Source organism: Gadus morhua, chromosome 12 (assembly GCF_902167405.1).
Source record: "Gadus morhua chromosome 12, gadMor3.0, whole genome shotgun sequence".
Classification (NCBI taxonomy): Eukaryota; Metazoa; Chordata; class Actinopteri; order Gadiformes; family Gadidae; genus Gadus; species Gadus morhua.
In genome coordinates this window covers 2,224,944-2,252,189 of record NC_044059.1, presented here as the reverse complement: position 1 = coordinate 2,252,189, position 27,246 = coordinate 2,224,944, and the positions used below count along the sequence as shown (strand labels likewise).

Here is a 27,246-nt window from a genome sequence, read left to right as displayed (position 1 = left end):
CCCGTGAGGTTCTTGTGCAACGGAAACGTTGTTCACTCCTCCAGTAAATAGGACAGACCTTAGCTACGACTTGGCAACGGGAGGTATTCTAATCCGCTCAGCTATGAGCCAGAGAGCTAACGTTATGCATCGACTTCGTCCCAGCCTTTATACAACAGATATATATACTATATAATACAACCACGTTGTCTGATTACAGTTTAATTCATTTTTCACAATTTACCATTTCTCGATTTGAAGACCGAATCACTGCGCCATTCGTTTCAATGGGATTCGTGGAGGTCTATACTTTCAACTTAGAGTGTACATCCCTTAATCATCACCATGGCTGCCTTTGTGATTGTCGGCACACATGGAATAATCGATTATTCGTTCATACCACCCACTGATTATTCGACCATGAAAGAGTTATTCACATCCCTAACTGATGGTAGGAGGACAGAGATGGTGTCTCTGTAGCCCTGGCATTATACTCCCCCTTCATTCGTAATTTAGATCGATCGCTCTACCACCTTCTCTCCGTCACACATGCGCATTTTTGTTCTGAATCACGCATGGCCACAACCCATGCACACTTTTATGGATAATGATGCATGATATGCTATAGGCTTGTAAGCTATCTCTACGCACAGATATATACCGGCTTCTACATACATATTCTCCACTCTTTAGCATCTTTGCCAACCCCCTCTCTTGCCCAAGGGCCCTTTGTTCACAAATAAACATGGCCAGCCACTGCTCAGCTGTGTGTGTGTGTATGTGTGTGTGTGTGTGCGTGTGCGTGCGTGCACCCCTTGCCTGCACTCCCACATGTGTTATGTATGCACATGCTCTCCATTCGGGTCCCAAAATCACCATGGCTCACAGGGCTTCCCGGGTCTTTGAAGATGGTTGAATTGGTAATAGGCTTATTTTCTCTTCTCTCCAACCGCTGGCTGCATACCCCTCAACCTTATCTACTTTCTCTTTCCAGCCTCTTCCTTCAGTCGCTCTCTTTCTAATTTGTCCTTTCCGATTCCCTCCTCCCATTTTTGTTCCCCTTTATCACCTCTAGACACCCTAGATAGCAGGCATTGCCATAAACACGCATACGCACAGGGCTTAACCATGCTCTCCAATGAGCCGGACTCAAGAGACCAGAAGAGTGGGGTTAATTTGCAGTTAATTTGCGACCATGTTACGATATCACTCAACTGTTTTGTTTGGTTTTAAGGATTCCTTGTGTACGTACGGGGTGTGCCAAAATATCGATACTGCGACATATCGCGATATTTCGTCTTGCGGGACGTTATCGATATGCTGACGCCAAATATCGATATTCAAAGGTCCCATGACATGAAAATCTCACTTTATGAGGTTTTCTAAAATAAAAATGAGTTCCCCTAGCCTGCCTATGGTCCCCCAATTGCTAAAACTTGCGTTTGGTGTAAAACGAGCACTAGCTGTTCTGCTCGCCTTTGAAAAAACGGAGGCTCAAGTGCGCTGATTTGGAATGTCTGTATTCTTGACGTCATCAGGAATCTCAGCTCCTCCCCTTACTCTGCCTGGCCCGACCAGAGACGTTGGCCCGCCAATGAGACTCGACCGTGCGAGCGCCACATGTGTGTGTGTTTGTGTGAATACACACACTGTAACGCAAGTGTTTCTTGTCGGTTTTTTGACGTGTCTTGTATTTCCACAACGAGACTGTTGTGGGGGTTATGTTATCTCAGCCATGGTTGAGAAGGAATTGGGAGAAAGGAACTTTGGCTTTGACTGGCTGAAGTACATGAACTGCGTCATGCCGCCGGTTGCCGCGAGGCACCATCGCCCGGCAGCGGGCAGCCGGCAGCCGGCAGCGCGCGGTTCAGTCGACTTCAGGTTGATGTGAAAGTGGAAGAACCAGAGACGTCGCAGAACCCGACAAAGTCGTTTGTGATTCATTATATCGTCTCGAGGCGCACACCGCTTTTGGCCGTGATAATATGTATTAAATGATATAGATTTCTATGTATTATATGATATTATTTAGATATAGAGCTCCAGGACTGTATCGCAAGTGTTGTACACTTCCTTGTGATTTGGATAACCGTTCTGTCGGACTCTCGTCTCTGGTATTTCTACAACGAGACTCGTATTGGGGGATATCTCAGCCAAGGTTGAGAATGAATTGGGGGGAAGGAACTTTGGCTATGACTCCCTCAAGAACATGAACTACGACATGGAGGAGAAAGGGATTGTTGGCGGCGAATGTCTCCAGCCTGAGACCCGCTGAGGGACCACCGCCGGAGGCGGAGGTGCCTAAGCGCTGCTCGGGAACAATCCCTTTCTCCTCCTTGTCGTGGTTCGGTCTACTTCACATTGATGAGGACGTTGAAGAACCAGGAACGTCGGAGAACCCAACGCGGTCGTTTGAGATTCATAATATCGGATCACACATCTTTTGGCGGATATAATATATATTATATAGATATCTATGTAGGCTATATGATAATATTTTGATATAGAGCTCCAGGACTCCCGTGTGTTCTAGAATATTTACAGAACACGGCTAAAGGCTGTGTGCGCCTCGCCATTGCGATACATCCACTGTAAACAGAGCGAATGAAACTAAGCAATGAAATGTTTTCTGCATTTATTTTGTTTTCTAATTTTCTGTTACTTTGCATAAAATGTTTTTGTAATAAATTCTGAATTTCTTCAGTGACACAGATATCGTGATGTATCGTGGGTGAAATTTCTTGCAATATATCGATAATCGCAGAATCGCTGTATCGTGATATTATCGTTATCGTGGGTAAAATATCGTGATAGTATCGTATCGTGGGGTACCTAGTGATACCCAGCCCTACAGCAGGATTCCTTGTGTTTTTCTTTATTTCTAAAAGGATTATTTTCTAAAACTTTACATCGTATTTAAAGTTTCTTTCTCCAATATACTTGTAAAGCTGGAGCTGGAATTTCCATTTGTTTCCGTACAAATAGTCAACTATCTGTTCATCAACTGTATTGATTAGATGACTTTGTGTCCATTGCTTTACCAGACTGGTGCGTTAAAGTGAAAGCCTTGTTCAATTATCCCCTGTTGAAATCTCAGTAGATTTACTGTCAACACACACCCATGTAAGCACTGAAGTAAATGTTAGCTAAGGTAAAAGCCATGATGCAGACCATTAACAGAGCTGCAACGATTCAACCTCACAACGAATTGAAAGGAAACAACCCCCGGCATTGGTTCTTATCAGCAACACGGCGAGAGGATATTTAGCAGGCGGTCGACCATTCCTGTGAACCACTCATCTGTTTTAGGATTAACCCTGAGGTGCACAGATTTAATAACCGGCCTAATGGTTGGAAAGCCCGGTGCCCTACAACACGAGGGCTCTGTCTGCATTCCTTCAAGCTCTGTGTACACAGCTGCCCTTTCGGCTGAGGCTCACATGTCTTTTGTAACGTCAAACAATATGGTTGTTAGTGCTTTATTAATCTGGGGTCCAGTGGTCCTTCTAGGCTATAGCAGAACTTCTGGGGGGGGGAGAATATGCATGGCCGGGAAACCAGTAGCGGCAAGGGGCGGAGTTATGCCTTGTTTCCTGTTTCGTTACAGAAGATTAATGAATTTGCATGAGTGGAAGAATAGGGTATTTTATTTAGAGATTGTCTACAATGGCCAGTGTACAGGGTGTTGAAACCTTACAGGGTGTTTGAAACCTTACAGCCAGTGAAGTTGGTTTAGGAGTTCTTGCAGAGTTTTTGTTTGTTGTGAATAGGGAATTACACTCGCACAGATCCCTGCCTCCAGCAACATGAATGGGCAAAACAAATGTAGGTAATAAAAGTGAAGTGACAGTTGAGATTTGAGCTCATCTGTCCCCAGACTTTAGATATAAGTCTCATTGTGAGGCATAATGCGATATCAATATCGACCGTAGAATGATGATCTGTTTCAGTAAAGTTCATAGTCTAAATTTCTTAGTCTATTTATTTACCACATGAGTAATCACAATGCTAACCTATACATAATATGGTTGTAGGATGTATAATATGAAATACATCGCCATTAAATTATGTATTCATTTTAAGATCTATCTAGTTGAAATCCACTTAATTTTAGAGTCTTCACTCATGCACGACTACACAAAGCAAAAACTTGTACATTTAGAACTGTAAATATTGGGATTACAGCCATGTTTTGAAATACATTAGTAACACCAGTAACCCATCAGGGATTTGGGGACATGGGTCGTCATCTGCTTCCTGTTAAGAAGGGTGGCACACGGTGGCCCAGGCCTCTCGGGTTTCCCAGCCAGGCATTCCTCCTCCTCCTCCCCGGAGCTGTGAAAACCTCAGAACATTTCCAAAAACAAACACCGACAAGCACCAGGGAGTGTGTCTGTGTTGTGGGGGAGGTTCTAGACCACAGGTAATCAGGTGTGGGACTTATCTTCATCCGTGTCAAATCACGTCTTCCCTGTATTTGGTCCAAGGTTCAATTCAACGTAACTTCATTTTTTTGGATCCATTCCACCATGTTTTAGTTTTGATACATTCATACTAATTTCTTCTCCTCTCTTGTGCGATGTGTTGTGAGAATGAGCCCAGTGCTCCACTTTTAGTCACACTTTTGTTGTTTTTTTGAGTCTACAAACCGCAGATCCTTAGAAGAATAGTATCTGCTATGCGTAAAGTAAATTTGTTTTGATTTTGATTTGAATCCTAAAGCAGGATGTACAGTCACGGTGATGCACCAGTTTGAGTCTAGAGGACAGGCTATGGCTGGGCCATGGTTTTTAATCACCCTGTTTGGCCTTGAAGTTGGCGTGGACTTCAAGGTCGCCCTCTCCTCTCGCGGAACATCAAAATCTTTTGGACGCGCAACAGCAAACAAATCGTTATATGAACCCGCATATTTGGGCTGTGATGATGTCATTATTGGTCAACACTGGCTCACGCAGGTCACCCACGGTGACCCATGGCAATTCAAATTTGGGTTTAACAAACTCAGTGGAAGAGGTTTTTAAACATATTTTTAACTTGTTTTTTAAAAATTTTAATTGATTCATATTTTTTAATTTTTAACATGACGTTCTGTAGGTTGGCTTGATGAAGTGCATTGTGAGTACAGTTCACTGTTTTGGAATATGTCACCGGGAGGGACGTGGAACATTGAGTAGCCATGGCGCTCAGTCCTCTTACGGTAATGGGTAGGCACTGGCAGCATGTAGCGACACACCTTTTGTGTTATACTACAGTGTATGTGTGCACTTGCTTCGTGTATTTTTCTCAGGGCACATTCCTTTTTTTAAGGGCACATTCTGGGGTGTGTTGAAGTTGAGGTCACACCAGTGCTCACCTGGCTTTAAATACGATTGTGTGTTTAAAATACGATTTTAAACACACTTTAGATCTACCAGTGAATTGCAGCATCCCACTACCATTTTGTGTACGAAACCAGACAGTAATGTATGGACTTGTCTGCTGTAAGGTTGATCTGAGAAGGGACTATGGTATAAATTGTAGTCATAACTGCTGTGTTCATAGCCTCGGTAAAAAACCTTAATCCTAGGTGACTTCTACGGACTAGTACTGTTCATGGAATTATTCCGCTGTTGATGATGAACTCTAAAGACGCAATTCAAATGTATAGGAACTTAAATTAATGTATTCAACAAAAGCTCGCTTATGAGCCGTGAATTAGGATAACCTGGATGGAAAGAATCTACAATATATATTTTAAGTCACTGCTGATGTATTCAATGAACACTTTAAGCTAACTGTGAGTTTCTATCTGTTCTTTTCTACAGAGGATTTTCAGCTCCTTTGTGTACACCGAGAAGACATCAAATGGAGAGACAGAAGTGCAGCAGGTGAGTTTGAATTTGCGCGCGCGTGTGTGTGTGTGTGTGTGTGTGTGTGTGTGTGTGTGTGTGTGTGTGTGTGTGTGTGTGTGTGTGTGTGTGTGTGTGTGTGTGTGTGTGTGTGTGTGTGTGTGTGTGTGTGTGTGTGTGTGTGTGTGTGCGTGCGTGCGTGCGTGCGTGCGTCCTAATGTAGTTGTCATGTGAGTTGCAATTGACCCAGAACACCTATACTCGGCGCATCCATCTACAGAAAAAAGGAGGTTTATTACACTTCTACAACTGCTGTCTCGTTGGCTTTGAAGCTTTCAGTTAGTTTTTTCTGATCTTCTGTATATCTGGCCTTCACTGTCTCTCTTTCATGTAGCAGAGGCAGCAGCAGGGAAGATTGGAAGTATTTTTATTCTTGTGTGACTGGTGCGGAGAGAGATTATTTCTAATTTGAAACAGTCAGAGATGTTAGAATATCAATAAGAATACGTTGGTCAGTAAACAGATTTTAAATGACCTAGACCATAAACGTTTTATGAATCTTTGGTTTTGTGTGTGTGTTTGTGTGTGGAAGTTGATAGGTTGGTATTTTGGTGTACAGCCACCAGCAAGAACAGGCAAGTCGGGTTTTCTATGTCTGTGTATGTGTGTGTGCCCATATCTCAGTTTCTATGTTTGTCATATTTTGCCCTGCATCTATTTGCAATCTAGTTCCAGCTGTAAAGCCCCAGCAGTGATTTATTGGTCAGCGGTTATTGGGCTCAGCAACAACTGACACATCCACCAGCCATCACCCCCAACTCCCCATCCACCTCTACCTCCACCCCTAGACCAACCGCCACATCAAGCCTCAAATGTCCCTACAACAAAGATTTGCACACGGTTGCTCATGCATTACTAAAACACTTCATCACCTAGCCTGCGGCAACAACAGAGAGCGTTAGGTTTGATAATAAATCCAAATCCAATTTTCCACTCCGTGGAGAAAAACGAATAAAAAGCCATGCAACATTTACTTGTCTCAGTAGAAAGAGGCGTTACAGGTCTACCACTGATCATGTGGCCATAGTCTCCGTCCGGACGTTAAGGGTGCACTCACACCTAACCGTGCTCAAATGGCCCCATTGTTCTCTGGCCTGCACTCACACTAGGCCATCTGGCCGTGGCCGTTGGCCGTCGCAACTGTGGCCTCGCCACGGTAGGCTCTTGTACATATGTCATCACGTCGTAACCCGTCATCACCAAGCGTCCGCTGCATGGACCATAATAAAGTCTGCCGCCAGTCAGAGTTTTAACAACAATGGACAACAACACAGAGAACACACCAACAGTTGAACCGCTTGACGCGATGTTTACCGTTTAATGGGAAAGAAGGCTCATCGCCTTTATTATGTCCGTGGTCGTCGCATTGACTATACGTCATCCAGCTCAGGTTGCGTAGCCGTGCGTGTGTCGGCTCATTAGCATCTGTACCGTAGCGGCCCGTACCGTAGCAGCACACCTCTCCCAAGGGGCCAAATTGGCTTGGCCTGGTCAGACTGGCCACACTCACACTGGCAGATTTGAGCACGGTTAGGTGTGAAAACGGCCACGGCCAGATGGCCTAGTGTGAGTGCACCCTAAGTCTCTCGTATCCAACGTTGACTACTCTGCCCAATTAACTGTATCCCACTTCCCAAAGCCATCGAAGAGGCTGGCAACAGTAAAAGAAAGCCGTGCTGGCCTGCTTAGCTAGCGTTGTTTAATCTGTGTCTGCTGTAAGGGATCTCCAGTGCCCCCCGCCCCCACTGTCTTTCCGGGTTGTTATTTTCCTTCCACCATGTTTGTTCCTTCACCTCTTTCTAGATTAGATATATATACTGTATGCCTTTCTCTTTTGCTTTCCTCAGTCTCACGTCCATTATCCTCACTCCCTACAGAATGGATTTGTTTGCTTTGAACTGCCTCCGCAAGTGGGATATGTGACCGGTGACCAGCCTGACCATCCTTCCAAACATCTTTTGGTCCTAGCATTTTCATGCAGTTTCTGTCTACTCCAACAATGCTCCAGTCATGAGTGGCTTGCTCTTTGCTGGATTCTTTGTGGGCTTGGAGAACAACTTACTGGCTGTCTTATCCACAATCGGGGAGCTGGGCTTGTTTGAGGAGCCTACTCAGACACAGATTAGATAGCGATCTGATGGGAACGAGAAGGAAGCAACCTTACGGTCATGCAGGCTGCGTTAAGTGTCTCTGCTAGAGATGCATTCCTTTGTGATACTCAAACACCACAAATGTTATGTTTTGGGTTCTCCCTAGGTTTCTCCCTCGACAACATGCTACATAACTCAGGCCATGCGGGTTATAAAAAAGAATGAGGAAATGTAACTATTGAAATATCCCCATCATATATGAATGATTCAAAGCAGGATCTTTACCCCACTGTTTAACTGGTGAATATTGGACTATTTTAATGTATTTTGAATACTATTTGAATGTAATAAGACAAATATACTTTTTGAACCCCAGTGAGAAACAAGGACAGGCCAGCCTACTGAAAATCTACATGGGGGCTCCATCAAAGTCTAGTCGCCATCTTCAGTATACACACGCACACACACACACACACACACACACACACACACACACACACACACACACACACACACACACACACACACACACACACACACACACACACACACACACACACACACACACACGGGCCTCTCTTCGAATGTGGTCTGCAGTTGGCAAGCTGCTCGGAGGCCTTCCTCTGCACTCCAACACACAAGACACCAGGAGACACCCGCTTTAAATTAGTTCCCCAGCCCTGGTTGGCTAGAGCCAGAGGCCTTGTGGCTGTAGCCAGCATGCCTGCCTGGACCATGGGAGTCATGTGGGTGCGAGAGAGGGAAGGAGAGTGCCCTGTCCTTAGAAGAGTGAGGTTAATTTGTGGAGAGAGGGTTGCAATAGGTGGCTTTGGCTGTGCCCTGGCAGTCTCTGTAACCTTAGCTGCAACTGGCTTCTCTTGAGCCAATCTGGCAACCATTTTGGCACTGTGAACCTGCATACTTTATTTTTTTTCGTTCTTGCACGGTGCATCTGGCAGTGACTTCTTAGCTAAACACTGGCCCGATTTCCTTCGTCATAGTGTGTGTGTGTGTGTGTGTGTGTGTGTGTGTGTGTGTGTGTGTGTGTGTGTGTGTGTGTGTGTGTGTGTGTGTGTGTGTGTGTGTGTGTGGGGATTCATGTTTTTTGTGTGTGCTGTGCAGTAATAATAATTCTGGGCTATGCCTCGGGACCCTATTAAAACCTAATAGAAATAGCGTCTGGCATATTAGTTCTGCAGGGCCAGGCTGTCAGCAGGTCGTGCTGCATTTCCCTTGTCCTGGTCTATTGAAGCACCCCACTTTCACAGGCAGCCGTAATTGTAGGACGTGAACAATGGGGGTCCAGTAACTCCAAAAGAAGCCCTCCCATACTAACCTCTTTCACTACGCTATTAAGAGCAAGACTAAGTGGTGCAATATCAGACACACCGTAGATTATATCGGTGTTCGGACCATTCTGTGTTTACGTTTACGTTTACTCATTAGAAAGCGAAAGCCTCACAGATGTTCGGAGCTGTGGGTTTGTTTCCTCCCCAGACAGTTTAATAGTAATTGATACATTCACGCCATTGCATGGAATAAAGGGCTACGAAATGGTCCAACCGGTTCCTCAACATGGTGTGTGTGTGTGTGTGTGTGTATGTACGTATGCCTTAGCCAGATTGCCAAGCCTAATCTTGGCATTTCAACAGGGTCATAATGTTAGCATGAGTTTTTCTAAAAGGTTACACCAATTAAGTGGATTAAGTAGAACATGGTACTGTTTTCGTTTGTGTGTGTACACAGGTCAAAGGTTAGCGATAGGATTTAGATTGTACTTGTGCATTGGTAAATGATATGCAGATGCAACAAGGAAATACAAAATGTTCAATCATTTGTTCTGAGAATATAAAGCAGAGGAAGTAGAACAGATATGTCCAGCTGTTATCTTGGATGGAGTTATATTTCCACAGCTGTCCACCAGACGATGTAAAATCAATCTATTCAGGCTGTATGGAAGTGGATTTTTTTGTTTAGCTAGTATGCTATCCTTGGTCAAGGAAGACGATTGTCTTGTGTTTTGTGGCTCCATCTCCCTGGATACAGAGGGCTGCAGCAGGAACCGGTTGAAGCGACCCCGCTGGTGCGCCAGCTTTGATGTTCCCCAGGGGGGCTTCACTGCACTGGTTATTAGTCACCCTCCCCCTTTCCTCGTCTCAAAGGCCTGGGACCGCGCGCACGCGTGTGTGTGTGTGTGTGTAAAACTTCAAACAAGGCCTCCCAAGAGAGGGCATTGAGACAGGGTTAGATAGAGCGATAGGAAGAGAGACCAGGAGAATGTAAGTGTATTTTTACCAAAGGCCTGGGCAGGGCCCCCCCCAAGTGAACCCTGATTAAACCAGCTCCAGTGTCTTCCACGTTTTTTTCTCCTCCCTGCTCCCCTTCCATTTTTAAATACAAATACATCAGACACCCTAAACAATCCACAGTAATGTGCTTTATATATCTGCCAAAACCGATCCCCATGCACATTGTCAAAACCACCACATACTAAATATGGTCAAAAAAGATCTTTCAACTTTTACTTATGCCAATGCCAAACAAAGAATAACTATTTCGATTCTTGAAAGCAGCTTATTATTCTCCCAATTATTCTCTTCATGCTGTGTGTTTGCTTTGTTTTTCATTCATAGTAGTTTGGGCAGGGCATCCAGAGTCTCAGTTAACAGTCTGTTGACTATCACCAGCCACCTTACTAGTTATAGTAAGTCATAGATAATTAAAAAAAAGGCAGTTGAATGTGTTTCCAGACATCAGTGTAGAGCCATTTTGTCACTGAGCGTGTCTGTCTAGCATGTGTGTGACGGATGCAGACAAACGGGGCAGCATTTCAGATGTGTGCATCTCCTGTGTTTGCAGCTCGCCAAGAAGATCCGGGAGAAATTCAACCGCTACTTGGACGTAGTGAACAGGAACAAGCAGGTGGTGGAGGCGTCGTACACGGCCCACCTCACCTCCCCGCTCACCGCCATCCAGGATTGCTGCTCCATCCCAGCCTCCATGATGGAGTAAGTCTGTCTGTCTATTGCTGCCTACAAGCTATGTTGTAAACATCTCCTTTACTCTTGGACACACACACACACACACACACACACACACACACACACACACACACACACACACACACACACACACACACACACACACATTAAATCGTTTATATTATCTTTTAAATAAATTGGTTGTTCCATTAGCACAGCTGCCAAACAATTCCCCATGATTGTCGCGTTATTTGAAGAAAGTAGTCCAATCCGGGTCGCTTTTAACTCACTTTATTTGTTTAAGTATTTCGGTATGGTAACTACGAAGCAAAAGGGGGGGAATTGTATCTAACACATGTGGAGAGAAATACTGAAGAGCTACTTCGAGCCCCGGGGCTTAGGCTCTCCTGACGTCCGTCTATGTGTGACCTCAATCTGAACCCCGCGCTGGTTAGTATCAAGTGGGTGTGGCCTATGTGAAGTAGGCGTGGCCTGTATGACGTATTGGCTCCGCCCTCCTCACCTGTCTAAAGGTGCTGCCATCTGTGGCTGGAGTAGTTATTGCAGCTTATGTGTTCGATCCTGCTTCCTAGTGGCTATGTGAGGGTAATGCAGCTTGTGTGTTCGATCCTGCTTCCTAGTTGCTATTTGGGGGCAGCTTATGTGCTTAAAATACGTAACATATAAAATACAATTTAAATAATACAGTTTTGAGAATAAGCTAGCCGCGTGCGACATCTTCGACTACACCCACCTAGAGACCCACGTGTAGACCTCCCACCAGAACCTCTTCCACATAACCCCCCTCCAAGACGCGCTACGGTGTCTTGCCATTGGGTCGCCCCCAGCAGGAGACTAAACATCTGTGAAATGTGGGTGGTATGGTGCCAGAATAAACCCTCCTTGGCACGAGGGAGGGAGGATGGGAGGGAGAGAGACTTTAAATCATAATCTACACAGCAGCAGCTGTACCCCCACCCCACCACCACCACCCCCAGCCCTGACTCAGTCCCTCCTCTTATCTCCAGCACTGCTTTGATGTTACTTTCAGTTCTGTGACTTTGGTGACGGCTGCATTCGTTCATTCATTATTATTTTATTTTTTCCTGAAGTGTTCACAGGTTACAAGGTCAGATTGTCACACGCATGTGCACAGATTAACACAGGGCCACAGCTGTTAAACTGATGCATTATGTGAACATAGATCCGAACACACACATGTGAACACACACACGCACACGACACGACACAAGATTTGATGGTCTTTTCTATTCAATCAACGAGTGTCACGTTCGGAGTAGTATAAAACACCCACATACAAACGGAGTGGGTCTGTGGTTACAGAGAGGACAAAGGAGGGAAGATGAAGCTTGATCAGATGGTTCTGATTCGAACCCTTTTCCCAATCTGCATATCATCTTAGCTGGTTTGAGAAGATATTAGAGGCATTCTAAAAAACAATTTGACCTCCTATTCTCCAGGCCCTGTCCATCAGCAGGAAAAGGGTAGGAAAAAGTTCCCAGCTTATGTTCAAATTGATCAAGCAAATGTTGCATCCGACACCTTAATTACTAATTAGCGTGTTCATATGATCCAATCTCTGCTCTGGAGTGCTTTGTTGATACAAAGTCTCACAGGAATTTATATACCATCTATTTATGACCCCCCACCCTAACCCCAGCCTTCCCAAAAAGTGGTTTATCCCTCCTTCTGGGGATGGTTAGTATTTCAATGACTGGCATACATGGTAGTAGTATTACAAGGGGCAAATGCGCACCTCAAAAAGACCCAGTCTCACTTTCAGGTGGCAATACATGACCCTACTGTACAGAGAGCATCTGTGCGCCTGTGTTTGCATGCGTGGTGCTTGGGTGGCACACATCCAGACAGATCCCCCCTGTGCTGTACGGGAGGCGCACTCATCAGCAACTTCTCTGGGGGTCCCTGGCTGATCATCCAGTGTGTGGTGGGGGGGTTGGGTAGACAGGCTGGAGGGGTCAAGTGGTTCACGGAAGATCAGTTAGTTCACAACCCGCTGCTGGTACGCTTTAATCACATGACCTCTTACATCTTACACTCTCATGTAAGATGTCTATGTGTTAATGTTAATGGGGGGGGGGGGGGGGATCTTCAGTCTAGCCACAAGTGTGTGTGTGCGTGGCTGGGCCAGACGCCAGTTACTGAGTCGTGGAGTAGCGGGACGGGGGCTGTCGGCGGAGTGTCTAGTTTTATACTGGGTGTCTGGCAGGGTGGGTAATGAACACGGAGCAGGGCCTTTACCAAGGGCCGAGATTTGAGCGTGTCATCAACGGTGATCAACGGAGCACTCATTTCCGTCGCTCATGCTAACGTGCACATTGTGTTCCGACCATTAAAAACGTCACCGCTGATTGATAGTCCAGTGAAGTGATTGCACGCATTCTGGTAATGGGAGGGCAGGAAAGCCCTGTGCCTACACGGTAAGTGCAAGAAGACTCAAGTTGTTTGATGTTTATAATTTTGGGAATCATATATTCAAGTGAATTAAATTTGTGATCTTGATCTTTATCCAAGATTAACGCCAAGTTGTTATCTGTTAGCATTAGCTTCGGTAGCGTTTTCTGAGACTGTTACTCCGTTACTTGGTGACATATTTTAAATTACGTGAAATGTAAAACCGTATGGAAAAACCCTGAAACAACTAGATATCTGCTCAGACATATTAGACTCCTCTCTGCATTTTACAGTGCGCTCAGTGTGCTGACACTGAATCAGCTCTCAGAACATGCCGTCGCAGCTATTTTCAGAATTTCAGCCATCACAAAGTATGTCCATCTTTTTGAGTGACATCAACATAGTAAACTGTGATAGTAAACATTGTGGCATAGTTTCTACTTCTGAGTCACTACTTCTATTTGACAAGGTTAGCTATGCTAGCTATTTGGTAGCATGCTGCAATGGGTGAAGGCAGGCTAGTTCTGGTATGTGGCTATTCCACAGTCGTAGAGGTCATTGGGTTATTTTAGTGCTGTTTATGGGAGCAGCTCAGTTTAATTCTATATGCTAGTCTTGTCCATTGAATATATAGGAGCCTAACAGATTTAAATGTGGTTGCTGTTTTGTTCAGTGAGGTTTAGCACTCAAGGCAGTTTCTTGAAAACTACGGTGCGCTAGCACCGACTTTAACCAACTCAGACTCCCAGTCTTCTACTGCTACACACTCAGAGGGGCTAAAACAACAAATTGTTTTGCTCTTGAAAGCCTTGCTTGCCCACTAGCAAGCCCCTGCTATGTAATTGTACCCTCTGGGCTTGCTAAAAAGTCTTAAAATGGCTTCCACTGCCACTATACATGTCTTAGCCAAATACTGTCCACCATTAAAAGTGTCAGCTCAGTCATGGGTGACATACAAAAAATGACATTGAAACATAACAACAAACATGAGGTAGACCTGCCTTTTTCTTTTGTGGGTTTTCACAGGTATTTCATTATGTCTATCCATTCCAGTATAATTTGACCATGAACAGAAAAGCAATATTTGCAAGCATCATTAATCAGATCTTTTGTGAAAAAACCCCCGTATTCGTCAAGGTAGTGGATTGGGTTTATCCGTCTAATTACTGCAAGGAGAGCTTGCGTCGTCTCTGGACAAGTATGCTAATCATGACATGGGTTCCTACTTTACATTATTCATATGCATATTCAACAGATGCATTATTTAAATACCCTTGTAGTGGGAGAGAAAGCGATATCGGGGTACATTTATAGTGTGTGTTTGTTTGTGTTTGTGTCTGTGCGTGTGTGTTGGGGCCTATCTTTCACGTCGTCTCATTTTTCTTACCCTCATTACAAATCAAAATTTATGCTAAAGGGTGCTCTACCTTTCCCTCCTCTCCTTTTATTCACTCTTGCTCCCTGGCTCTTGCTCTGGATCTCACTCTCTTTTGTGCTTGCTTGTCACTGGCTCGCTCTCTAAAAATTCTAAGGTGCTTTTTTGGTATTGAAGTAAAATAACCTACAACATAATATCCAAAATAATAATAATAATAGTAATTTATCAATAGTAATAATTTAATAAACATTACAAAAATATCATTTTCTAAAATACACTATAATACAAATGTAAATGTGTGTATATAGTGAACAGTGATAATATAACATAACTAATATAAATAAATAGGGTTGAGTTAATTAAACCATTCCATGGGACGGGGCCGTACTGATTTGTATCTCTCTCTCTCTCGCTCTCTCTCTCTCTCTCTGGTTCTCTCTCTCTCTCTCTCTCTGGTTCTCTCTCTCTCTCTCTGGTTCTCTCTCTCTTGCTAACACTGACTCTGTTATACATTTTTTTGGGGGTATTATTTGATGGTGGACACAAAGGGCTTGCAAATGTATTTGTCTGCATGCACGCATACAAACACTAAGACAAACACCTTTAACTGCTAACATGGGCAGGTGCACACACACACACACACACACTGCACTTCCAATTTTCCATGTATGCAAAGTGAGTTGAAGGAGAATCGTAATGATTTAGGCCTTATGGGAATTTATAAAGACTGATGTTCAAAAGCAGCCTGCACATCAGAGCAGCTGTCAATCACTCCTGGCGAGGAAGATGGAGATGGCGAGAGAGGGGTGTGTGTGTGTGTGTTTGTGTGTATGTGTGAGAGAGATCAAAAGCAGCGATTTGGAGGGAGAGACAGGGAGGGATAGGGTGCTGATGGACTCGTGAAGAGGAGGTGGATCAAAGTCTTTGGTGGGGGTGGGGTAGAGGGGAGATGTACTGTGGTCAATACCCCCTCCCCTGCAGTCAGCTCTCTGTTCCACAGAACATTTTGCAGACACGCGTCCGATGTTTTAAAATGACTCAACGCAGTCCAGTGCTTCTTGTCAATTGTTCAATTCGAATCGAGTTCAATGTGTGTAACAATCTGTGTAAATCTTCTTAATGTTGTGTTCTGCCAACCCCTGTTATAAATTAATTTCATATTAAATGCACTCCATGTTTAATTCATTCCATATTCAATTCATTCGGTCACTGTTATTCTTTCTTTAGAAAAATATAAAATGTTTGGCATGTGTTCACATTTTCCTTGAAAAGCAGCCCTTGGCAAAACTACACTATGAGAATGAGCTTGTTGTACAAGCCTGCTGCATTCAATAAAAATCTTTCTGTCTATTAAGTATGAAGTAACCATATATATATATATATTAGAGCTGTCAGTTAAACGCGTTATTAACGGCGTTAACGCAAACCAATTTTAACGGCGTTAAAAAAAATCGCGCGATTAACGCCATTGTTTTATTTTTAAAAAAAAACATTTTTTTTTTTTTTTTCTTTGGCTGAAAACATAGAAGCAGTAGCCTGACTGCTATGTTCAAATGACATTTGTTCAAAGCAGTCTTTTAATTGCACTGTAGGCTCTTTTTTTGTATCGTCCTGTTTTGATCAGTATATATGCCAATGTTGTTATCAATAAAAAATCATTCGCACAAGGCAAGCCGATGCACTTCACCATGTTGATAAGATAATTAAAATGAGAAGAATTATGGGACAAAAAAATCAAGGGATATTTAGCATAGAAAAATAATTTGCGATTAAATGCGATTAATCGTGAGTTAACTATGACATTAATGCGATTAATCACGATTAAATATTTTAATCGCTTGACAGCTCTAATATATATATATTAGTGCTGTCAAGCGATTAAAATATTAAATCGCGTTTATTCGCATTGATGTCATAGTTAACTAACGATTAATCGCACATTTTTTTCTATTCTAAATATCCCTTGATTTCGTGCTGCTAGCCTTTTAGTGAGATCAGAGAGTGTTGAGAAGGACAGAAAGAAGAGTGCCTCACAGTGAATTCAACCCGGTCCACTTGACATCGGGTAGGTGCATGACAGTGGTAGGCCTACCGTAAAACTTCAATAGCCCAGGCTTTAATTTGTTTCAATCACTGAAATTTCGAACAAAACTCTTGCTCAGCAAAGATGGGAAATACTATAAAATGTATTATTTAAACCAGTATGAATATTCCTACCGTACGTAGGCCTATACACATTACCAGGCTATCGAACAACACACACACACGCACACCAGAGATGGAAATTAACTTTTTTGCCCACCAGCCACTGTGGCAGGTAGATTTAAAAATCTACCAGCCACTCATCTTTTTTACCATGCACTTTTTATGCGCTATATATTTTTTTAATATATGCGTACATTTTAAACAAATTGACATGTTAACAATAAAACAACATGCATGGCTACACCATCATAAGTCAATCTAATTAGTGCCTGAATACAAATGTGTCCACAGACATGGTAACTAACGTATGATAGTAAGCATTATTGGCCCTTAACACTAATATTCAGAAAAAACATTGCCTCAAAAGGCTATTGGCCTATTGGCTAGTAGAGGCATATACTTGAACTTTATACCCTGAACTTTTAAACGTTGCAAACGTGCAAAAACATAATTATATATTTATGTGGCATTCAGTCCAATGCTGGAAATATATCTGTGGCATTCAGTAGGCCAATGCTGTGATAAAATAAGTAAAGTATGACCAAGTGTTTCTTTCTGTTCAATAGATAGAACGTTATCAATCCCCTGTGGGAGAAATTTGTTAATGTTTGTCTCTATAAAACAATAATGATAAAAAAATAAATACACGACGGTAACTGCGTAAGTCAAACCGTCCAATCTGAAGGCTCTACTTAACCACGCCCCCTACTCACTTCCTCCAATGCAAAGCGAACAGAACTGAGTAGGGGAGGGCGTAGCATAACTAGTTTGCGAACGACCCAAAGAAACGCAACGCAAATACAATGAGAACATGTATGAGGCTTTAATAAAATCCCGGACGATTTTTAAATTCCGCCACACATTTTTTAAAAGTGTCTCAAAAGGAGGGCATGTCCGGGCAAAAGACGACGTCTGGGTTACCCTACGTACGGGAAACCCATTTGATTCCTACCTGTAACACTGTTTAATAGCGGCCCAAATTGGTGGGCACTATCCTGGTAATTTCTCTGCGTGAGAAATACGAAGTGTGGCGTGTGAGCGTGTGCATGGGTTGAATTGCGTGTGTCAAACGCCGAATGCGTGAGACTTGAGAGCCTGTTACTGGTATATTATCCCGGATGCCAGACAGTTGCAGTTCAGCAAAAGAGGCGTAGAAGAAGAAGGGATGTTGACAGTAAATATTGTGGAACTGCACAGCGCCGTATAACGAATATTAAATATGCAAATTTGATCGGACCTTACTGAAAAGTATTACCCGACACAGTGGCGGGTGAAGTGACACAATTCACCCGCCACCATACAAATCCACCCGCAAATGGCGGGTGGCGGGTGTTAATTTCCATCCCTGACGCGCACGCACACGCACACACACACACACGGCGGAGTGGTAATCGGGAGAATTCCCGGTGGGCCGTTAACGTTTTGGGGTTGTCGGGCTGATTACTGCGGGATAACAATATTGCGTTTATAAAAGTTCCTTGCAGCGGCGTCCGGCAGCCTGAGCTGTGCGCCCGCAACCTCTCACTAACTCAACAGACGCAACACTCACAAACTGTCAACATCGCAACCAAGTCGATTTTGTCTATAGGGGAGTAACTGAGCGGCCCCTCCTGAAGTGGTACAGCCCAGGTGGGTCTTGAACTGCGATTGGGCAGAAAGACGTAACGGCTAATGACAACATTGAACTCTCGTGCAGACTCGAACAGAGTGTGTTTCTGGTGTAGATCCGGTTTGGTGTTGTAGTTTTTCGACTAATTGTTGCTAGACAGCAGTTGAAAAAATTACCAACGTTTGCCAAGCCAAGAACGTTAATCGTGTGATAAAAAAATTAACGCCGTTAAAATTGGTTTGCGTTAACGCCATTAATAACGCGTTAAACTGACAGCACTAATATGTATATATCTGTGTGTGTGTGTGTGTGTGTGTGTGTGTGTGTGTGTGTGTGTGTGTGTGTGTGTGTGTGTGTGTGTGTGTGTATATATATATATATATATATATATATATATATATATATATATATATGTATATATATATATGTATATGTGTGTATATGTGGTTACTTAATTAGACAGATATTTTTCGATAGAATGCAGCATGGTTAAATCATTTAATGGAGCTTCTTGCTTTATTTGTCCTGGAACACAAATTTATATATTTATTATTTTACAGAAACAATATATCATTTAGCCAGAGTAAATAGAAGGCAAATTTACATCTGTTATCCCTATATATACATATATGTATGTATGTATGTTCCTTACGTATGGGAACAATGTAACAGACCTATATTCCAACTTTGATTTTTTTAAATGTTGCAAAGAAAATCGGCGTAGAGCTTTCGACGGCCATGGTGTACGTATGGTTTGTGACTGTGAGCTATAAATGGTATGTGTTCTCCTTATGTGTCCAGCTTTGATGGCAACTTCAACACAAACGTCTCTAAGACCATCTGCTGTGACCGGCTATCTCCTACCGTCAACAGCAGAGCCTTCAACCCTGGCCGAGATCTCAACTCAGGTACGCGCGCGCGCGCACACACACACACAGACACAGACACAGAGACACAGACACACACACACACACAGTGGTAATCGGGAGAATTCCGGGCGGGCCGTTAATGTTTCAGGGCTGATTACTGCGGGATAACAATATTGCGTTTATAAAAGTTCCTTGCAGCGCCGTCCGGCAGCCTGAGCTGTGCACCCGCAACCTCTCACTAACTCAACAGACACAACACTCACAAACTGTCAACATCGCAACCAAGTCGTTGAACTGCGATTGGTCAGAAAGACGTAACCGCTAATGACAACATTGAACTTTTGTGCAGACTCGAACAGTGACGCACAAACACACACGCCTATACACATTACCAGGCTATCAAATAACGCACACACACACACACACACACACGCGCACACACGCACATCAATTTGTTGCCATACCAACCTTGTTTTACTTGATTGTTTTATTTGGAGAAGTTGAAATATATTAAGTAGCGCTGTAAGATAGTTTAAAGGCAAAGCCAGTTGAAGTGAAGTGGAAATATTGAGCTTTGCAAGTACACTACGTTCATTCTATATTTTCTCTTTCTCGAGTTTCCCACTACACCCTCTGTCGTCTATATATTATCTGTTATTATGTTTATATATATATTTATATATACAGTGACACACACAATTGCATAAATACATTTAAATCCAGATACATGTTTGTATCTGTATATTAACCCAGAGTGGCATGGGTAACCAGTGGGGGGAGACCTGCCGTTTGAGAAAATGTTTAACGCAGTGGCGACCTCATAGTCAAACACAGCAGAAATGCTATCAAAAACACACATTTTCCTCTATTAATAGGCTAATTATTATTAGCAATAATATGTTGTTCTTGTTCATGTCGAGGATATGTGGTATTAGCCCTATGCCCACAGTTTACGCAGCCACACACACAAAGACGATAAAAAAGTCTGAGGGCTGTCGCGGGGGCTAAATGCAAATAAATGCTGTTTACCCACCTCTGATATGTCAGAAATTGTTTAGTAACCTCTCAACAGTTTTAAAGTAAAGTAGGCCTGCCACTGGTTATAAACCTAAGACAACAGCCTCCACAATCATCAAAAAAAAACCTGGACAACCCACAAAAATCAACAAAACAGGTATGCTGACAAAAGGCACGTATTCGGGCCTATTGGACAAGACACGCACCAGACATAAATGACACAAGCCTGTACAACCAAAATGTCCAATTTCCCCATTAATTTTTAAGTTACAATTTGCACATTTAATATTAAAAGAATAACTAAAAGGGATATATATTTTGAAAGTTATTTGGCCACACCATGGTAGGAGGGGCATTAATCACCCCTTGGGGGAGGCACGGCCCCCAAATGCCCCACCTTAGCGCCGACACTGTATTTACCATACCTCGCTCCAAGAGACTTGCCCCCCCCACCCATGTCAAGTTGTGTTCAGGTGTGTTTGTTCTGACAGGTGTTTGTTTTATGTCACATTGTTGGCAGCCATCAGTCTCCTCAGTGTAGCCTGCATACACCCCCGCCCCGCCATGCCCATCTCTCCCGTTGCACACATCAAACACACACTCTGGCGTTGTGAGTCGGCACGGTAGCTTAGAGTTGTTGCCAGCGCTAGCCCCTAGCTCTGAGCCATCTGCAGAATCAATCGCTGAGGCAGGCACCATCGGGAGAGTGTTTGATGTCTCTCCGCCGGTCCCCTGCGAGGTACTCATCCAAGGCTTCAGGTACCGTAGGAGAAAGCGTGCAGATACACCGTCTCTGTTGTCTCTCCAGACTGCGTTGCTTTTTGTGGTGGACCAGGTATGTTTGAGGTGGGTTATTCGGAAGGAAAATAAACCAGCACATTTTTCAGAATAATTTGGAATAATGCCTGTTCTCTATTTCTCTATTTCTGTCTTTCACATTCTAGACTAAACACACGCTACTTCACTGCCGTCACTGTGGGTATGATGACTTGACGTCAAGTGGGTGTAGTCCGAGAACATTAAGGCCTAATATTCATTCATACAGCATAAATAAGGCAAAAACTTATCGGCAACATGAAAATAAAAACATAATTGATCTTATGTGACAAAATAAACCTTAAATTATGTGTATTTAAAGGTATCTCTTGCAAATTAGGTGCTTGACTCGATGAGGCTGGCTGTATAAACAAAGGCTAGGTAAAATAAAATAATTCCTTCTGTATTCAAATACGCACTTTGAGAATTATTGACTCTCGAACTCCTGCCTCATACATCCTCTCACATTTGTCTCCAAGCAGTCTAAACTATCTTACGCAAAAAAATTATAGTCCGTTTGAGCCTAATAGAAAGAAATTGCGTCATAACAACGGTGTGTTATTCAGAGGTCTGTTATACAGAAATAACGGGGGGTGGGGGCTACTTTGATTGACCCCAAAGTATGTTTGGCTGAGCAGTAGGCTGTCTTTGTTTGATTGGCCGTTCCGTCTCACTTGTTTCTTGATCTCCTTCCCACTCATCAGTCAAACAAGTCGTCCCAGCTCCTCTCCACCTCCTCATCCCATATTCCCTCCACCGCCTAATTGTCTAAATTTAACCTTATTGGCTCTAGAGACGTGTTTATTGTTGTTATCTACCAGTTTCCAAAGGAACTTGTGTGTGTGTGTGTTTGTGTGTGTGTGTGTGTCTTTTAGACCCACACCTGTGTCTATAAGCCTTTTAATCAATCATGGGGTGTGATTATTCATGGCCCATGTGAAGTTTCAATCTAATGTCTGCCGAGCTGCCCTACACATCCGCAGGGCGTGTCAATTTATGTAAACTGAGTGTATGACGAGCTATCCACCTAGTCTCTCGAGCGTTCAGCAGCATAAACCAAGTCGTGTATACAAAGGGCCTCTTTGGCTGTCATCACAGCCCGAGTGGATCCTGTTTACGTTAGTGGTGGAGACGGACAAGGTGGCTGTACGGGTTGTTGTATGGCGCGTCAGCTTAGCGTGCTATGGCGCGATAACTTTCCTGCAATCCATTTTGAGTTGTAAACGATCTTGATGATGTTTAGAGTTAAGGAACCATTCGATCCTGGACTTCCTGGTATAGGGTGTTCTCTTTCTCATGTTTTTTCCCCCGTTTTCTTTCATTTATTTGTATTTCGTTCCAGACCAAATCTTAATATCGCACAGAAAATTCACAGATGGATGTAAACAGTTGTTATCTTCAATGGTCAGTTTGGTGGTCTTTTGCATTTCAAATATTTTTCAAAGATATTTCCTGTAATAAGGAGAATTAAACCTGTAAGATTACAAGCCATGCACTGCCCTTTTGGCTTCAAAAGGTCAATTTCCTGTCATCATCAAAAGTCATTTACTGAAAGAAGATGGTTTTATGTGCCTTCTGATCTTGTGATAGGCGACCTCGGTCTCTCTTGAAGCATAGGCGTGATCAAGACTTGCTCAGTGTGTGGCTTTATGTTTTCAAAGTGCAGATGCGTATTTTACATTGACCTATAATCACAAAGTCTAAAATAATTTTATAGTCGTAATGCACTGATCTGTGTTCTCATATTCCCATTTCCACCGGCATTGCTGCTGCTTAATCTCCCATCTGAAAGGCTGTTTGTGAGGCTCTAAGCAAACAGGAAGCGGCCGGCTGTATGACCTGCTTTGTTCCAATATCCATACTTCCCGTATTGGTTCCAATTAAGATCGGGGCGAAAAGAAGTGTATTGAAAGGACCTGGATGGTGTACTCAAAATGGTCCAACCGCTGAGTATGGATCGATGTTTACTTTTTGTACTCAACGAAAGCCATTTTAGCCACGTAGAGGAAGAGGCGGAGCCAGGTTGAGCCGATATCGGCGCATTTTTCCACATAGCCTGCAATAATGGAGTCATTTTGTAGCTATTATAGCTTAGCTGCTAGGCGTAAAGGGTTCACCGTTCAAAACGGGATCTTTATGGCGGGTGACGAGACGATTTGTGTGGACGCCTGATACGCAAACGATGACGTCATCGCCCCCCCACCAACTGGGCAAAGTGATGGTGCCGTCAAATTTGTTTTGCTTGATTTGTATTATTTTTGTAACTTTAATTACAGCCCCTTGGTAAATTTAATTACTAACGGTACATTGAAACGTATTTTCTGCTCAATCTACAAGGTTTAACAACTGCTTTCTCCTCCTCGACTGTATTTTTGTATACAGCCGCTGGCTTGATACCAAATACTGGTCTTGAATATGTAGGCTTACTACAGCGTTTCTAAAGCTAGATGCATTTTTGCAATGAGTCCGTCTATCCGGAGAAATTCCTGAAACACGGAGGGAAAAAGATCGTTTTCGCTCGTATGGACGGGGCCTCAGTTTAAATGTATTTTTAAGTGTGCTTCCTAAAGGGTCTTTATTCAGAAGTCTGACTAAGTCAAGTCAAGTGAAGTCACTTTTATTTATAACGCACGCTTAACCCTAACCCTAACAGTTGACCCTAAGTGCTTCCCTGTAAATAATTATGTCAGAGCACAAAAGTACAAAGAGTCAGGTCCCTCACAGGTAAGATAAGTCAAGAAAATAATGAAAGGGATTAGAAATGAAACTAAAATAATAATGTTATAATAAAACACAACCTGTTTTATCACTCTTAAGCCTAACGACACGATGCGGACACAGCAGTCTTGGGTCCCAAGCAAGCCATTAAAATGCCGCTGGTTTATTCTAGGTTACAATAAATGATTGTTTTGCACACATTTACAGATTATAAAAGAACACGCATTCAAAGATTATAAAATAACATGCATTCCTTCAAATGTATTGTAACAACCATGCTTTGGCCTAACGTGTCTTGTAAGCACACACACACACACACACACACACACACACACACACACACACACACACACACACACACTGAACAAGCTGCGATCTACTACTGGGTGAAAAAATAAAAAACGTTCAAGTGAACTCCACCTCTGCTCTATTCCTCTCTCCCCGTGACTCCCTCTCTCTTCTTCTCTATGTAGTATTGGCAGATAACCTCAAGTCCAACCCGGGGATAAAGTGGCAGTACTTCAGCTCAGAGGAAGGAATCTTCACCGTCTTTCCGGCTCACAAGTTCCAATGCAAAGGAAGCTATGAGCATCGCAGCAGGTACAGTACACAAACATGCACTACTTTTACACCTACTCCTTGAGGCAAACACTGCTAATAAACCTTCTGCTTGATACACATGTTACTTAGTAAATATAAGACAAGATACACGTACTACTTGATAGATATCATCCTCTATACACATACTACTTAATACATACTACAGATTACTACAGATACTACTTAGCATATACACATGCTACATCCATCCCCTCTTCCCTCTCTCCATCCCCCTCATCCTTTCACACATGTTCCCCTACAGTTTCTCCTCCATCATGTAGCCCAGAGGGCATGTAGTCAAATCCCTAAAGGCCACCACCCTGCCCAAACACGCCCGACAACTACTGTCTTTACGCTCGTAGGAATTTCAAACCTCTGACCGCGGCGGCACACTTTGTTCTCGCTCTCTCCCTCTCTCTCTCACAGCTGTCATGTCTCCTACATGCCACCATTGTGCGCCAGCCAGCCAATCAGCTGGCATCAAAGCGTCGCCAGAGAAATGCCATTGCCTGGCTTGTTATGAGTTAGATTAGAGGTGTGAGGCATCACACGACTTTCAAAGCTTGTATTATGTTCTCAATATTTCTACACACTGCCCCCCCCCCCCCTCTTTTAAATTATAATATTGCCAAGCTGAGATAACAAAGCTTCAAACTAAACCGCTCTGAGGAAATATGACTTAGGTTTGCTTTTAATACCATGTGATAACATTCATAATATATGGCAGCAAATAACAAGTCAGTTATGTGTCAGTTATTACTCTGGAGTAATAACTGACAAAGGAAAGAAGAAAGAAAGCCAATGAAAAGTGAGGGATGCTGCCAGTGACACACAGTGTGTGTCCAAGGGCAGCCATAGGGAGATCACACACAAATAAACACATGAACAAATATAGGAAATTATTATTTGTAATAATTACATTATTTGTATTATTAATGTGGAAATGGTGACCTAAATGGTCGGTATACAATAGGTGTATCTATACGTAGTGGGTATAGATTGAAGTGTCTCTATGAACAGTGTACATTTGTTCCTCAAACCTCACCTGTGTTGTCCCGTCCCTGCCCCCTCCTCTCTCTCAGGCCGGTGTATGTGTCGGCCGTCCGTCCGCAGTCAAAGCACCTTGTGATCATGGTGGACCACGGGGCGTTGGTCACTGACACACAGCTGCAGATTGCCAGGGACTCAGCGCTGGTCATCCTCAACGCTGTGGATGAGCACGACAAGGTCCGTCTACGGTCTGACACGCTCACTGGTCCGGTCTCTCCCTCTCTCTTGTCCGAACCTCTCACTGGCCTGACCGCTTACTGGTCTAGCCCTCTCACTGGTCTGACTCCTTACTGTTCAAACCCTCTCACTAGTTGGGGAGCGATTTTTTGATCAACTGTGCATTCCTACTGATAATAATAATGATGTAAACAGCAACTTTCAAAAAACACTTTTGAAACTTCCTCCTCAGCAACCTCCTCCTCCCCCCCCCATCTCTTCCTCCTCCCTAGGTCTCGGTCCTCTCCGTGGCGGACGGCGTGCGCTCCTGCTCCCTGGACCAGTGCTACAGGAGCCTGCTGTCGCCGGCCACCAGCGAGACCAAGCGGAAGATGAGCACCTTCATCTCAAACATCAAGGCGTCGGAGGGCGCCACGCAGCACGCGGCAGGCTTCCAGAAGGCCTTCCAGCTCCTCCGCAATACCACCACCACGCTGGGCAGACACGCCCCCAGTAAGACCAGCCGCCACTGGGGGACGGAGGATGGGTTTGCCGGGCGATGGGGTGGGTTGAGTGTCTCGGTGTCACCTATCAGTAGAACATATTGAGGGACTGTGGTAGTCCCACCCAGCTTATTCGGATGGATTGATCTGATCTTTATGTTTCCATTTTTTTTGCATCTAGACATGAGCAAAAATTGTAGGTATAGAGGTCATCTCTACAAAAATATTGAATATAACATTTGTGTGTTCGCACTGTGGGTTATATGTACAAAATGTAAAATACAATTATTGTTTGTATTATTTCCAACCCTTTTTCCAATCCAAAGATTTCAGATTTTGCTGTACAACATATCTTCTCTTTCCAACAAATCTGTTGGAGCACACTTCTTTGATCCCTGCACTGTTTTCAAAGATCTGCATTCCCCCCCTCCCTCAGCCACGGACATGGTCATCCTCTACCTGTCCTCGGGTGTCACCACGCGGGAGACCTCTGAGCAGGAGAAGCGTGCTACGCTCAGCGTGGTCCGTGAGGAGAACCGATACCTCAACAACTCTGTCATGATCCTCACCTACGCCCTCATGAACGGTAGGAACCTCACCTAACGCCCGGATATACTGCAGGCCCTCACCTACGCCCTCATATACTGCAGGAACTCACCTAACCCCTGATATACTGCAGGCCCTCATCTATGCCCGGATATACTGTACTGCAGGATCTCACCTATGCCCTGATGAACTGCAGTTTCACGACTTTATACCGTTTGGTCAGAAGTAACACCACTGTATTCATCAAACGGTTTTCCACTCAACATTTGGGGGTAACAATTATTTAGGGGTTTACCTGTGCTTGAGGTACTCTCACTGTCACACCCTGAGGGATGAGAACATACCCCTTCCTGTTCTCCTCCACCTGTCACACAACATCCAGTTTCACTTGGAAATGGGTCACATCGC

General features: G+C 43.7%; 1 protein-coding gene across 2 annotated transcripts in view; it reads left to right on the top strand.

The window, feature by feature from the left end:
• cachd1 (cache domain containing 1) overlaps window positions 1-27,246 on the top strand; it is an 88,722-nt gene that overhangs the window by 35,638 nt on the left and 25,838 nt on the right. The window contains exons 2-8 of one of the 2 annotated variants that reach the window (XM_030372778.1): window positions 5,784-5,846; window positions 10,817-10,965; window positions 19,365-19,471; window positions 24,457-24,583; window positions 25,666-25,810; window positions 26,083-26,302; window positions 26,729-26,878. In XM_030372778.1, coding sequence (XP_030228638.1) covers window positions 5,784-5,846; window positions 10,817-10,965; window positions 19,365-19,471; window positions 24,457-24,583; window positions 25,666-25,810; window positions 26,083-26,302; window positions 26,729-26,878 — 961 coding nt within the window. Of the gene's footprint in view, window positions 1-5,783; window positions 5,847-10,816; window positions 10,966-19,364; window positions 19,472-24,456; window positions 24,584-25,665; window positions 25,811-26,082; window positions 26,354-26,728; window positions 26,879-27,246 lie in introns of both variants that reach the window. The other variant, XM_030372777.1, reaches the window with a different exon arrangement.